This window comes from Oncorhynchus masou, unplaced genomic scaffold (assembly GCF_036934945.1).
Source record: "Oncorhynchus masou masou isolate Uvic2021 unplaced genomic scaffold, UVic_Omas_1.1 unplaced_scaffold_1961, whole genome shotgun sequence".
NCBI classification, from domain to species: Eukaryota; Metazoa; Chordata; class Actinopteri; order Salmoniformes; family Salmonidae; genus Oncorhynchus; species Oncorhynchus masou.
In genome coordinates this window covers 63825-78061 of record NW_027008455.1, presented here as the reverse complement: position 1 = coordinate 78061, position 14237 = coordinate 63825, and the positions used below count along the sequence as shown (strand labels likewise).

The window sequence follows — 14237 nt, the reverse complement described above, 5'->3', positions numbered from 1 at the left end:
AGTTAAGGCCGAACCTATGAACTCTGCCCCTCTCACCTCTCTCCTCCCCAGTTAAGGTCTATGAACTCTGCCCCTCTCACCTCTCTCCTCCCCAGTTAAGGCCTATGAACTCTGCCCCTCTCACCTCTCTCCTCCCCAGTTAAGGTCTATGAACTCTGCCCCTCTCACCTCTCTCCTCCCCAGTTAAGGTCTATGAACTCTGCCCCTCTCACCTCTCTCCTCCCCAGTTAAGGTCTATGAACTCTGCCCCTCTCACCTCTCTCCTCCCCAGTTAAGGTCTATGAACTCTGCCCCTCTCACCTCTCTCCTCCCCAGTTAAGGTCTATGAACTCTGCCCCTCTCACCTCTCTCCTCCCCAGTTAAGGTCTATGAACTCTGCCCCTCTCACCTCTCTCCTCCCCAGTTAAGGTCTATGAACTCTGCCCCTCTCACCTCTCTCCTCCCCAGTTAAGGTCTATGAACTCTGCCCCTCTCACCTCTCTCCTCCCCAGTTAAGGCCGAGCCTATGAACTCTGCCCCTCTCACCTCTCTCCTCCCCAGTTAAGGTCTATGAACTCTGCCCCTCTCACCTCTCTCCTCCCCAGTTAAGGTCTATGAACTCTGCCCCTCTCACCTCTCTCCTCCCCAGTTAAGGTCTATGAACTCTGCCCCTCTCACCTCTCTCCTCCCCAGTTAAGGTCTATGAACTCTGCCCCTCTCACCTCTCTCCTCCCCAGTTAAGGTCTATGAACTCTGCCCCTCTCACCTCTCTCCTCCCCAGTTAAGGTCTATGAACTCTGCCCCTCTCACCTCTCTCCTCCCCAGTTAAGGTCTATGAACTCTGCCCCTCTCACCTCTCTCCTCCCCAGTTAAGGTCTATGAACTCTGCCCCTCTCACCTCTCTCCTCCCAGTTAAGGTCTATGAACTCTGCCCCTCTCACCTCTCTCCTCCCCAGTTAAGGTCTATGAACTCTGCCCCTCTCACCTCTCTCCTCCCCAGTTAAGGTCTATGAACTCTGCCCCTCTCACCTCTCTCCTCCCCAGTTAAGGTCTATGAACTCTGCCCCTCTCACCTCTCTCCTCCCCAGTTAAGGTCTATGAACTCTGCCCCTCTCACCTCTCTCCTCCCCAGTTAAGGTCTATGAACTCTGCCCCTCTCACCTCTCTCCTCCCCAGTTAAGGTCTATGAACTCTGCCCCTCGCAGAGTGTGTGTTACACAGCAGAGTGTGTGTTACACAGCAGAGTGTGTGTTACACAGCAGAGTGTGTGTTACACAGCAGAGTGTGTGTTACACAGCAGAATGTGTGCAACAGCAGAGTGTGTGTTACAGCAGAGTGTGTGTTACAGCAGAGTGTATGTTACAGCAGAGTGTGTGTGTTACACAGCAGAGTGTGTGTTACACAGCAGAGAGTGTGTGTTACAGCAGAGTGTGTGTTACACAGCAGAATGTGTGCAACAGCAGAGTGTGTGCAACAGCAGAGTGTGTGTTACAGCAGAGTGTGTGTTACAGCAGAGTGTATGTTACAGCAGAGTGTGTGTGTTACAGCAGAGTGTGTGTTACAGCAGAGTGTGTGTTATAGCAGAGTGTGTGTTACACAGCAGTGTGTGTTACACAGCAGTGTGTGTGTTACAGCAGAGTGTGTGTTACAGCAGAGTGTGTGTTACAGCAGAGTGTGTGTTACAGCAGAGTGTGTGTTACAGCAGAGTGTGTGTTACAGCAGAGTGTGTGTTACAGCAGAGTGTGTTTACAGCAGAGTGTGTTACACAGCAGAGTGTGTGTTACACAGCAGAGTGTGTGTTACACAGCAGAGTGTGTGTTACAGCAGAGTGTGTGTTACACAGCAGAGTGTGTGTTACAGCAGAGTGTGTGTTACACAGCAGAGTGTGTTACACAGCAGAGTGTGTGTTACAGCAGAGTGTGTGTTACAGCAGAGTGTGTGTTACAGCAGAGTGTGTGTTACAGCAGAGTGTGTGTGTTACAGCAGAGTGTGTGTTACACAGCAGAGTGTGTGTTACACAGCAGAGTGTGTGTTACACAGCAGAGTGTGTGTCACAGCAGAGTGTGTCACAGCAGAGTGTGTTACAGCAGAGTGTGTGTTACAGCAGAGTGTGTGTTACACAGCAGAGTGTGTGTTACAGCAGAGTGTGTGTTACAGCAGAGTGTGTGTTACACAGCAGAGTGTGTATTACAGCAGAGTGTGTGTTACAGCAGAGTGTGTGTTACACAGCAGAGTGTGTGTTACACAGCAGAGTGTGTGTTACAGCAGAGTGTGTGTTACACAGCAGAGTGTGTGTTACAGCAGAGTGTGTGTCACAGCAGAGTGTGTTACAGCAGAGTGTGTGTTACAGCAGAGTGTGTGTTACAGCAGAGTGTGTGTTACACAGCAGAGTGTGTGTTACAGCAGAGTGTGTGTTACAGCAGAGTGTGTGTTACACAGCAGAGTGTGTGTTACACAGCAGTGTGTGTTACACAGGAGAGTGTGTGTCACAGCAGAGTGTGTGTTACAGCAGAGTGTGTGTTACACAGCAGAGTGTGTGTTACAGCGCAGAGTGTGTGTGACACAGCAGAGTGTGTGTTACAGCAGAGTGTGTGTTACAGCAGAGTGTGTGTTACACAGCAGAGTGTGTGTTACAGCAGAGTGTGTGTTACAGCAGAGTGTGTGTTACACAGGAGAGTGTGTGTCACAGCAGAGTGTGTTACAGCAGAATGTGTGTTACAGCAGAGTGTGTGTTACACAGCAGAGTGTGTGTTACAGCGGAGTGTGTGTCACAGCAGAGTGTGTGTTCATGTGCACATGGCCCCAGTAATGGCTGCAATGGGATCAATGGAGCACGTTGTTTTACCGTTGAATCGATAAGAACTCTTGAAGCTTCGCCACGTACATCACAAGATCGTATCAATGTTTTACGGAATCGACAAAAGTTATCATTTAATACAGTCGAAACGTTTACAAATTAGACGCTCTGAAATGACCATTCGGATTAGAATAACATACAACGTCTGGTCTCGCAAACAATGTAGTGTGTTTAGTAGGTGTAATCAAGAGTCAAAGATGTCCTGCTATTGACACACTAGTGCAGAACAACATCCCCACCTGGAACAAGGTCATTCGTATATTAACAAAAGTCTAGTTTCATTGTATGTTATCTGACACCATAACTTAATAAGGAAATATTAAATATTAACAGTGGTATGTTAGTCATAGCTGACTAACATCCCGAATGGTCAGAGATAGTAGAAAATAGTACAAATAAAGAAAAACCCTTTAATGTGTAGGTGGATCCAAACTGTTGATTTAAGGCAAAATCATAAAGTTACAAGGTAATATTATCAAAGTATTGTTGTCATGGTTATCAATCAATAAATCAATACAAATAATTCATCAATAGTCAGCAGAAAGTGGACAGACAGCCACCAATCACAGTGGGAGGGATTTCGAAGAAAAAAAAAGAAAAGCACATGTATTCAGCCAATCAGTGGATTCAGGAAGTGGTCTTAAAGCCAATGAATGAGTTGGAGGAGCAGCACAGCCACCAAGGCACTTCCAGCAGTCTGACAGGAAGCTCCTGAGGAGGGAAACAGACGTTTAGGCTGCGTTTACACAGGCAACACAATTCTGATCATTTGCCAATAATTTGGCATGTCTGATATATATCTGATATATCTGTAAACAGCTCAAAAAAACGACATGGGTTTATCTTTTGAGTTTTGATTTAAACTACATTCATATGTGGATCTCAATCCTGATACAATTCCCACACTCCATATACAAGGATGCTCAGATTCCAACATTTTTTTACACTGAAGTGGTTTTGCATATGACCTACCGTTACCAAGACTACCACTCCAAAGTTTAAAGGAACAGAGAGAGGAAATGAGCATTGCATCCTTCCTCTGCTCCAAGATGGCATAGTAGTTCAGATGTCTTTTGTCCTTGTCCGTATATATATATATATTTACAACTTTCTTCGCATACCTTTTTATATACATTTTTTATTTTCCATAAACTCATCTTCAAAACACTCTCCTGCAACCCGCCTCACCAATTTATATTTCGAAAAAAGAAAGTATTATTTACCTCAAATCTGTAATCCTCCATAGAAGCTAACCAGAACTAGCCTGAAGCTAATCCAGAAGCTAGCCTGAAGCTAACCAGAAGCTAGCCTGAAGCTAGCCAGAAGCTAGCCTGTAGCTAACCAGAAGCTAGCCTGAAGCTCGCCAGAAGCTAATCAGAAACTAATCAGAAACTAATCCAGAAGCTAGCCTGAAGTTAACCAGAAGCTAATCAGAAGCTAGTTAGCTTCTTTACTGGCTAATCGTTAGTATTAAGCTAACCACAGTTTATGGTCATCAGCTATCCTTTAGCTCGAAAATCTATCGCCAGTTTTGTACGGCGGCGCGGCTCGGACCGGAACATACCGGACATATTTTTCTCTCCATGTCCCCGGATTTCATTCTCCTGAGCTACAATCACCTATCCGCCCCACGGGGCCATCACAACTGGACTACCGACGTTATCTACCCGAGGGAGTTATCTGCTGCCCTATCAGACTACATCAGTGTTAGTGCTGCCCTATCAGGGGCTACATCAGTGTTACTGCTGCCCTATCAGAGGCTACATCAGTGTTACTGCTGCCCTATCAGAGACCACATCAGTGTTACTGCTGCCCTATCAGAGACTACTTCAGTGTTAATACTGCCCTATCAGAGACTACATCAGTGTGACTGCTGCCCTATCAGGGGCTACATCAGTGTTAATACTGCCCTATCAGAGACTACATCAGTGTTACTGCTGCCCTATCAGGGGCTACATCAGTGTTACTGCTGCCCTATCAGAGGCTACATCAGTGTTAGTGCTGCCCTATCAGAGATGACATCAGTGTTACTGCTGCCCTATCAGAGACTACATCAGTGTTACTGCTGCCCTATCAGAGACTACATCAGTGTTAGTGCTGCCCTATCAGAGACGACATCAGTGTTAATGCTGCCCTATCAGAGACTACATCAGTGTTACTGCTGCCCTATCAGAGACTACATCAGTGTTAGTGCTGCCCTATCAGGGGCTACATCAGTGTTAGTGCTGCCCTATCAGAGACCACATCAGTGTTAATACTGCCCTATCAGGGGCTACATCAGTGTTACTGCTGCCCTATCAGGGGCTACATCAGTGTTACTGCTGCCCTATCAGGGGCTACATCAGTGTTAGTGCTGCCCTATCAGAGACCACATCAGTGTTACTGCTGCCCTATCAGGGGCTACATCAGTGTTACTGCTGCCCTATCAGGGGCTACATCAGTGTTACTGCTGCCCTATCAGGGGCTACATCAGTGTTACTGCTGCCCTATCAGGGGCTACATCAGTGTTAGTGCTGCCCTATCAGTGACCACATCAGTGTTAATACTGCCCTGTCAGGGGCTACATAAGTGTTACTGCTGCCCTATCAGGGGCTACATCAGTGTTAGTGCTGCCCTATCAGAGACCACATCAGTGTTAATACTGCCCTGTCAGAGACTACATCAGTGTTACTGCTGCCCTATCAGGGGCTACATCAGTGTTTCTGCTGCCCCAGCAGGGGCTACATCAGTGTTACTGCTGCCCTATCAGAGGCTACATCAGTGTTAGTGCTGCCCTATCAGAGACGACATCAGTGTTACTGCTGCCCTATCAGAGACTACATCAGTGTTACTGCTGCCCTATCAGAGACTACATCAGTGTTAGTGCTGCCCTATCAGAGACGACATCAGTGTTAGTGCTGCCCTCTCAGAGACCACATCAGTGTTACTGCTGCCCTATCAGAGACCACATCAGTGTTACTGCTGCCCTATCAGAGACTACATCAGTGTTACTGCTGCCCTATCAGAGACTACTTCAGTGTTACTGCTGCCCTATCAGGGGATACATCAGTGTTATTGCTGCCCTATGAGAGACTACTTCAGTGTTACTGCTGCCCTATGAGAGACTACATCAGTGTTACTGCTGCCCTATCAGGGGATACATCAGTGTTATTGCTGCCCTATCAGAGACTACATCAGTGTTACTGCTGCCCTATGAGAGACTACATCAGTGTTACTGCTGCCCTATCAGAGACCACATCAGTGGTACTGCTGCCCTATCAGAGACCACATCCATGTTAGTGCTGCCCTATTAGAGACTACATCAGTGTTAGTGCTGCCCTATCAGAGACTACATCAGTGTTAGTGCTGCCCTATCAGAGACTACATCAGTGTTAGTGCTGCCCTATCAGAGACAACATCAGTGTTAGTGCTGCCCTATCAGAGACTACATCAGTGTTACTGCTGCCCTATCAGAGACGACATCAGTGTTACTGCTGCCCTATCAGAGACGACATCAGTGTTAGTGCTGCCCTCTCAGAGACCACATCAGTGTTACTGCTGCCCTATCAGAGACCACATCAGTGTTACTGCTGCCCTATCAGAGACTACATCAGTGTTAGTGCTGCCCTATCAGAGACAACATCAGTGTTAGTGCTGCCCTATCAGAGACTACATCAGTGTTACTGCTGCCCTCTCAGAGACCACATCAGTGTTAATACTGCCCTATCAGAGGCTACATCAGTGTTACTGCTGCCCTATGAGAGACTACATCAGTGTTACTGCTTCCCTATCAGAGACCACATCAGTGTTACTGCTGCCCTATCAGAGACTACATCAGTGTTAGTGCTGCCCTATCAGAGACCACTTCAGTGTTACTGCTGCCCTATCAGAGACCACATCAGTGTTACTGCTGCCCTATCAGAGACTACATCAGTGTTAGTGCTGCCCTATCAGGGGTTACATCAGTGTTACTGCTGCCCTATCAGAGGCTACATCAGTGTTACTGCTGCCCTATCAGAGACAACATCAGTGTTAATACTGCCCTATCAGAGACTACATCAGTGTTAGAGCAGCCCTATCAGAGGCTACATCAGTGTTACTGCTGCCCTATCAGAGACCATGTCAGTGTTACTGCTGCCCTATCAGAGACTACATCAGTGTTAGTGCTGCCCTATCAGAGACTACATCAGTGTTACTGCTGCCCTATCAGGGGCTACATCAGTGTTAGTGCTGCCCTATCAGAGACTACATCAGTGTTACTGCTGCCCTATCAGAGACTACATCAGTGTTAGTGCTGCCCTATCAGAGACTACATCAGTGTTACTGCTGCCCTATCAGGGGCTACATCAGTGTTACTGCTGCCCTATCAGGGGCTACATCAGTGTTACTGCTGCCCTATCAGGGGCTACATCAGTGTTAATACTGCCCTATCAGGGCTACATCAGTGTTAGTGCTGCCCTATCAGAGACGACATCAGGGTTAATACTGCCCTATCAGAGACGACATCAGGGTTAATACTGCCCTATCAGAGACGACATCAGGGTTAATCAGGAACAGGGTTGGAGTTAAAACCTACAGGAGGGTGTCTCTCCAGGAACAGGGTTGGAGTTTAAACCTACAGGAGGGTGTCTCTCCAGGAACAGGGTTGGAGTTTAAACCTACAGGAGGGTATCTCTCCAGGAACAGGGTTGGAGTTTAAACCTACAGGAGGGTGTCTCTCCAGGAACAGGGTTGGAGTTTAAACCTACAGGAGGGTATCTCTCCACGAACAGGGTTGGAGTTTAAACCTACAGGAGGGTATCTCTCCAGGAACAGGGTTGGAGTTTAAACCTACAGGAGGGTATCTCTCCAGGAACAGGGTTGGAGTTAAAACCTACAGGAGGATAACCTCTAGGAACAGGGTTGGAGAACCCTGCTCCATGTTAGCAGTATGTGTGTGTGTGGATGGGGGGGGGGGTCATGAGCTGTGTCAGGTTTCAAATAACATAAACACACCTGGAATGTCAACATCACAATGCTTGTATTGAGTAAAATTCCAATGATAATGTGAAAGGTCACGTCACATTGGAGCCATTAGTGTTTCTACTCGGAGTTAGTGTTTCTATGTGGTGTTGATCCTCTTCAGTTCCAAAGAGGAGCTTTTCATTACAAGGAGAGCGCGGTCACAGAGGTAATAGGAACGCTTTTCATTACAAGGAGAGCGCGGTCACAGAGGTAATAGGAACGCTTTTCATTACAAGGAGAGCGCGGTCACAGAGGTAATAGGAACGCTTTTCATTACAAGGAGAGCGCGGTCACAGAGGTAATAGGAACGCTTTTCATTACAAGGAGAGCGCGGTCACAGAGGTAATAGGAACGCTTTTCATTACAAGGAGAGCGCGGTCACAGAGGTAATAGGAACGCTTTTCATTACACCATGTGTGAATTCTATTGTTTCATTTTTAATATGTATATATTTTCCATAAAAGGACCTTCTCTACAGACCAAGACCGACGGGCGACCGAATCTACCAACCTACCAACCTACCAACCAACCTACCAACCAACCTACCAACCAACCAACCTACCAACCTACCAACCTACCAACCAACCTACCAACCTACCAACCTACCAACCAACCTACCAACCAACCAACCAACCAACCTACCTACCAACCAACCTACCAACCAACCTACCAACCTACCAACCAACCTACCAACCAACCTACCAGCCTACCAACCAACCTACCAACCTATCTACCAACCAACCAACCTACCAACCAACCAACCAACCTACCTACCAACCAACCAACCAACCAACCTACCAACCAACCTACCTACCAACCAACCTACCAACCTACCAAACTACCAACCAACCTACCAACCAACCTACCAACCAACCAACCTACCAACCAACCTACCAACCTACCAGCCTACCAACCAACCTACCAACCTACCAACCAACCAACCTACCAACCAACCAACCAACCAACCAACCAACCTACCAACCTACCAACCTACCAACCAACCTACCAACCTACCAACCAGCCTACCTACCAACCTACCAACCAACCTACCAACCTACCAACCAACCAACCAACCTACCAACCTACCAACCTACCAACCAACCAACCAACCTACCAACCAACCAACCAACCTACCAACCAACCTACCAACCTACCAACCTACCAACCTACCAACCAACCTACCAACCTACCAACCTACCAACCAACCAACCAACCTACCTACCTACCTACCTACCAACCAACCAACCTACCAACCAACCTACCAACCTACCAACCTACCAAAACACCTACCTACCAACCAACCTACCAACCAACCAACCTACCTACCTACCAACCAACCAACCTACCAACCAACCTACCTACCAACCAACCTACCAACCAACCAACCAACCTACCAACCTACCTACCTACCAACCAACCTACCAACCAATCTACCAACCTACCAACCAACCAACCAACCAACCTACCAACCAACCTACCAACCTACCTACCAACCAACCAACCTACCAACCAACCAACCAACCAACCAACCAACCAACCAACCAACCTACCAACCAACCAACCAACCAACCTACCTACCTACCTACCTACCAACCAACCAACCTACCAACCAACCAACCTACCAACCTACCTACCTACCAACCAACCTACCAACCAACCAACCAACCAACCAACCAACCAAACTATCATGCAACCAACCAACCTACCAACCTACCAACCAACCAACCAACCAAACTATCATGCAACCAACCAACCTACCAACCAACCTACCTACCAACCAACCAACCAAACTATCATGCAACCAACCTACCAACCAACCTACCAACCAACTAACCAACCAACCAACCAACCAACCAAACTATCATGCAACTAACCTAACAACCAACCAATCTTTCAACAAACCTACCAATCATCCATCCATCTCACCTTTGACCTCCACGTTAACAGTACAGGTGCTTTTTCCCAGGGGGTTTCTGGCGATGCAGGTGTACTCTCCAGAGTGAGACTTGGCAATGTTGGTCATGGTCACTACGGATCTCTCTTCCATGGGGTTGGGGTCAGCTTGGGGGAGCAACCAATCGTACGAGGGGGCAGGGTTACCATTTGCACTACAGTTCAGTGATAGTGTGTCACCCTCCGTGATGCTCATGGAGAAACATCCAGGACTCATAGTGATCTGAGGCTTGTCTAGAAGAGAAGGAAGGAGGAAGGGAGAGAGGGAGAGAGAGAGAGAGAGAAAGAGAGAGAAGGAGATAAAGAGAGAGAAGAGAAACAAGTTGATTAATGAGAGAAAATGAAGTGAAAACAACATTGTCAACGTCATGACTCGTCTGGTGTCTAACTAACGGTTGTACTAAATATGTGTGGACAGAGAACCAGAAGGACTCACAGTGCACGTTGATGTTGAGGCGGTTTGAGTTCATTACAGGAGGAGGTTGGGGTCCCTCTGGTCCCAGATCCAACATGGCTGAACACAACAACTGGGCCCCGTCATCATCTCTACCAGGGGTGAAGTCCAGGGTGTAGGTCCCATTCTCTGGTGTGGTGATGTTGTCCTTGGATTTCTGTGGTGTGTCTAATTCTGTCTGTTCACCAGTGGTAGAGACTTTGACGAAGGTCACCCTGAGTCTCCCAATAGGAGCGATGTTCTGGACAAGACACTGCAGCAGGTACCGATGCCCCTCAACCATTGGATCAGGGTACTTCCTGTAGCTGATGGAGACACGGTCTGGAAGCTCTGTGGAGGAATGGAAACACACAGTGATTAACGGTGCAGAGCCTTACTAAGGATACATTCAGAAACACCAGAGAAGATAAGAGAGAGATGTCACTCACTATAAACTGTGATGTCCAGCTGTTTCTTACACTGGCCTCCTTCTGTGAAGCATGAAGGTTTGATCTTCCAGTCAGTCACACTGTCAAATCAAATGAAATATTTCAAGTGTATTTAAAATAAATCAATGAAAATAAAAAACAGAAGGCAACACAAGAGATGAATAAATGTCTAAAATAACAGTCAAACCAATCAGTAAAGACCATCGAAGCTAAATAACATTAAAGTCAAACTAAAATTATTATTGTTTTTTTACAAGCTTTAAAAATCTCAGCTGTGTCTGCCTCTCTTACCTGTCCACCTTCCAGCGTAGGATCTTCACCTCCTTGTCTGTTAGACCAACCCCTCCCTGGGTGACTTCCCAGCCCATCTCTACAGGGGTATCTGAGCTGCAGTTAGAGGAGGCGGGGTCTCCATGCTTCACCACCAGCCTGGCAGGACTGACCACCAGGCACTCAGCATCTGGAAGACCAAGGTCAAGTGAAAACTGTATTGTTCTGTTATTGTTGATTTTATTGTTCAAACCAAACAGGACGATATTATTGTCTCATATTTATATTTATCTGTATGTTAATCAACTATATGTTACACTCCATAACCCAGAAGTTGCCACACACACACACACACACACAAAAAGAAGAACATGCACACGCATACACACATACCGCACACACTAGTGATGCACGTGTTGACTGTGTGTGGCTGAAGGGTGGGTTGAAAAAAGAGAAAGTATAGCTTAAAATAATCTATAAATGTACAATTCTTGTGTAATTTATTCAGGCTAAATTGAGGTTTTTCTTTCATTATTTTAGGCTATCAGGTATTAGTGTATAAACCTAAACGTTAGAGCTTAACTGCACGCTGCACGCTCGCCAAATAGCCGAAACTGACCATCGACAAATAATGCTTTTGGCAGCAAAAGTTAACGTCAATCCACGGAGGGCAAAAAGGGGACATTGTCGACGTTGAATTCAATAAGACGAAATGCTGCGAAGGGAAAGTTGAAAATAAAGAGAAAGGAGAGCCAGAAAAGTAACGTTTGGAAAAGAAGTGGTAAAAGAGATGATTGGGAGGTAATATATAAATTCGACAGTCACACGACGGGACTTCAAATGGGGCTTTGGCACATCAAGGGAACTGCAGCCTTCTGTTCAGATATATTACATGGAAACGGAAATCTGTTGGTAGGTTTATAACTTCTCATATAGACATAATATGAATGCTTGCAGAACTAAGCATTTCTTGCAGTAAAATGACACACCAAATGTTGACAGAATGTGGACTTGCATAAAGAATCTGCATTCTTTATTTCTGCCTCTTGAGAAAATACGCAGCTCCGTTAGATACCATCTGCTCCGTTAGATACCATCTGCTCCGTTAGATACCATCTGTAGAGGTGCCGTCTTCATCATTAAACATCATACAACATGATAGTATTTCAACCACATAAAAGCCGAACTGCAATCTCATCAGAAACATATTGGGTTTCATTTTCACAGCTTTCTTTCTCCTTTACAACCGGTCAAACTGATGTCATTTGGACATTTTGCACGGAAAATCTATTCCGTTCTATTTACAACGTTATTGCATTTTCTCGCCGGTCCCTAAACGTCTTCGCTCTGCGAAAGATGACAGAGAGAACTTTACGGATGTCAACTAGATTGAAGCGTTCATTCTATCGATCTATTACATTATTATGTTGATCAAGGGTTTATTTAGTATTATAGGTCAACATATAATGACAAAGGAGAAGCTACATGCATCTAATTATAGAATAGTCGACTAACAAATAGCCTACCAAAATGTAGGGAATTATCATTTATATCTAAATCAGGTTTATTAAAAAAAACTACTCCCCCTGTCAAAAAAAAATCGTTCCGCTCTCTTTGACTGTAGCCTATTGCATATGTTCTATATTTGCGGGTTCGGGTTGGGTGCGGCCCTCAGATTTTCACTTTATCACATCTCGTCGGGTTGTTGTGGATGGGTTATTACAATTCCGGGCGGGTGAACAAACAGCTGACCTGAGCACCACGAACGCGTACACACACATGGAATTTAGTACGTCATTGAACCAATGGCAGGAGTGAGGATGTATTCCTCAAGAATTCAACCGTTCACTGTCAGTCATTAGTTATCGACAATACTTGAAATCAAATGCACAGTACCAACATTTGTTTATTAAGGAAACAAAACAGAATAAAATACCTAAACTATTAAACTCAACTTAATTCCGCACTCGTCAGAGTTGTGGAATTAGACAGAAGTGTAACTTACCGGTGAAGTCACAATACAGAGACAATGATGAAATAAGTATACCAATTAAAATCTCCATTTTCCATCTAACAACGAACGTCCCTCGGTGAAGTATTCCGCTATTCTGTTAGACGAGCTGAAGAAGAAATGCGCTCGTTCTGCTTTGCAGAAGACCGTTGAAAGTGAAAGTATTCTTTACTGGAAAACGCCCCAACGACCCCTCCTCTTCCTCCTCTCTCTCTGAGTCTTCTATTATCTACAACAGTTGTATTCATAGTTGGGGTCACGAACTCGAGGGAGAACTGCAGTGCACTCGCCCAAAGCATAAATAAGAGTATAGATTATTGTATGGGACAATAGGAGAGGATAGAGGGCAGGGGTGGAGAGGAAGAGGGTATAGTCAGGAGGGCAGATATATCAACCAGTCAACCAACATCTGCATTGTCACACACATAATTCTATCATTGACACTGGTGCCCAATCTATCAGAGAGAGCGAGAGAGAGAGACAGAGACAGAGACAGAGAGAGAGAGAGAGAGAGAGAGAGAGAGAGAGAGCGAGCAAGAGAGAGAGAGAATTAAGGACAGTAGTCTATAATAGAGTAGTGTTTAGGTTAGAGGTGTCTTTCATCAAACAGAACCAGAATGAAAGAATCATTGGTGTTTCTCACTCTGAAACCCCTGAAAAACACATTCTATTGATATATTCTCATATTCCCTGATCAATTAAGTTCACGGTGTCTCCATGGTAACGGTCATTTTTGTCCAGTCGCCGGGGAGCTAAACAGAGGAAGTGAATCTGCACGGCAGGAAGTTGATTATAGATCCGACAGAGAGACAGAAAATATTCAGTCTTCCTGACAGCCTTACAATGGCTTTGAGCAAGAAATTGAACATCCCGAACCAAGGTGCATTTAGTGGCAGCAAGCATTGTAGACCAAGCTAAAGAGTACATCCAGCTTATAGTAAACACTCAAAATGAAGTCTTTTCGAACAGACTTACAAAGAGGATACATGTCACAGCCACAAGAAATTGACTGTCGGGAGTTAAATGGACTTGACATGTGGAAAGTCATTGTGGGAAGGTTACGAAAACTAAGACAGGAACTCAGTTGTGTACTGTGAAGTTAACGTGAACGTGCTTCATATTATTAACATAACGAGGCCTATATATCCTCATGCGTGTTCTGCTGTAGTCTACATTGATTGAAGTTATATTCTGATATTGTGATATTTGTTCTACTGTTACAGTGATGTGTTGTAAGGCCCACAGCTGAGTGTGTGTTCATTTGCATATGGCCCGTGTTCTACAGTGATGTGTTGTAAGGCC

The 14237-nt window shown here is 45.7% G+C and overlaps 1 protein-coding gene across 1 annotated transcript; it reads right to left on the bottom strand.

Annotated features, from left to right (window-relative positions):
• Positions 1-3226: 3226 nt before the first annotated feature.
• Positions 3227-13108, bottom strand: LOC135532644 (CD166 antigen-like). Its single transcript, XM_064960111.1, has 6 exons — positions 12930-13108; positions 10946-11114; positions 10655-10734; positions 10209-10556; positions 9746-10006; positions 3227-3547 (listed from the first exon to the last, which is right to left on the bottom strand). Exons 1-6 carry the CDS (start codon positions 12985-12987, stop codon positions 3477-3479), a joined length of 987 nt encoding a protein of 328 aa, XP_064816183.1. The 5' UTR covers positions 12988-13108; the 3' UTR covers positions 3227-3476.
• Positions 13109-14237: the final 1129 nt, after the last annotated feature.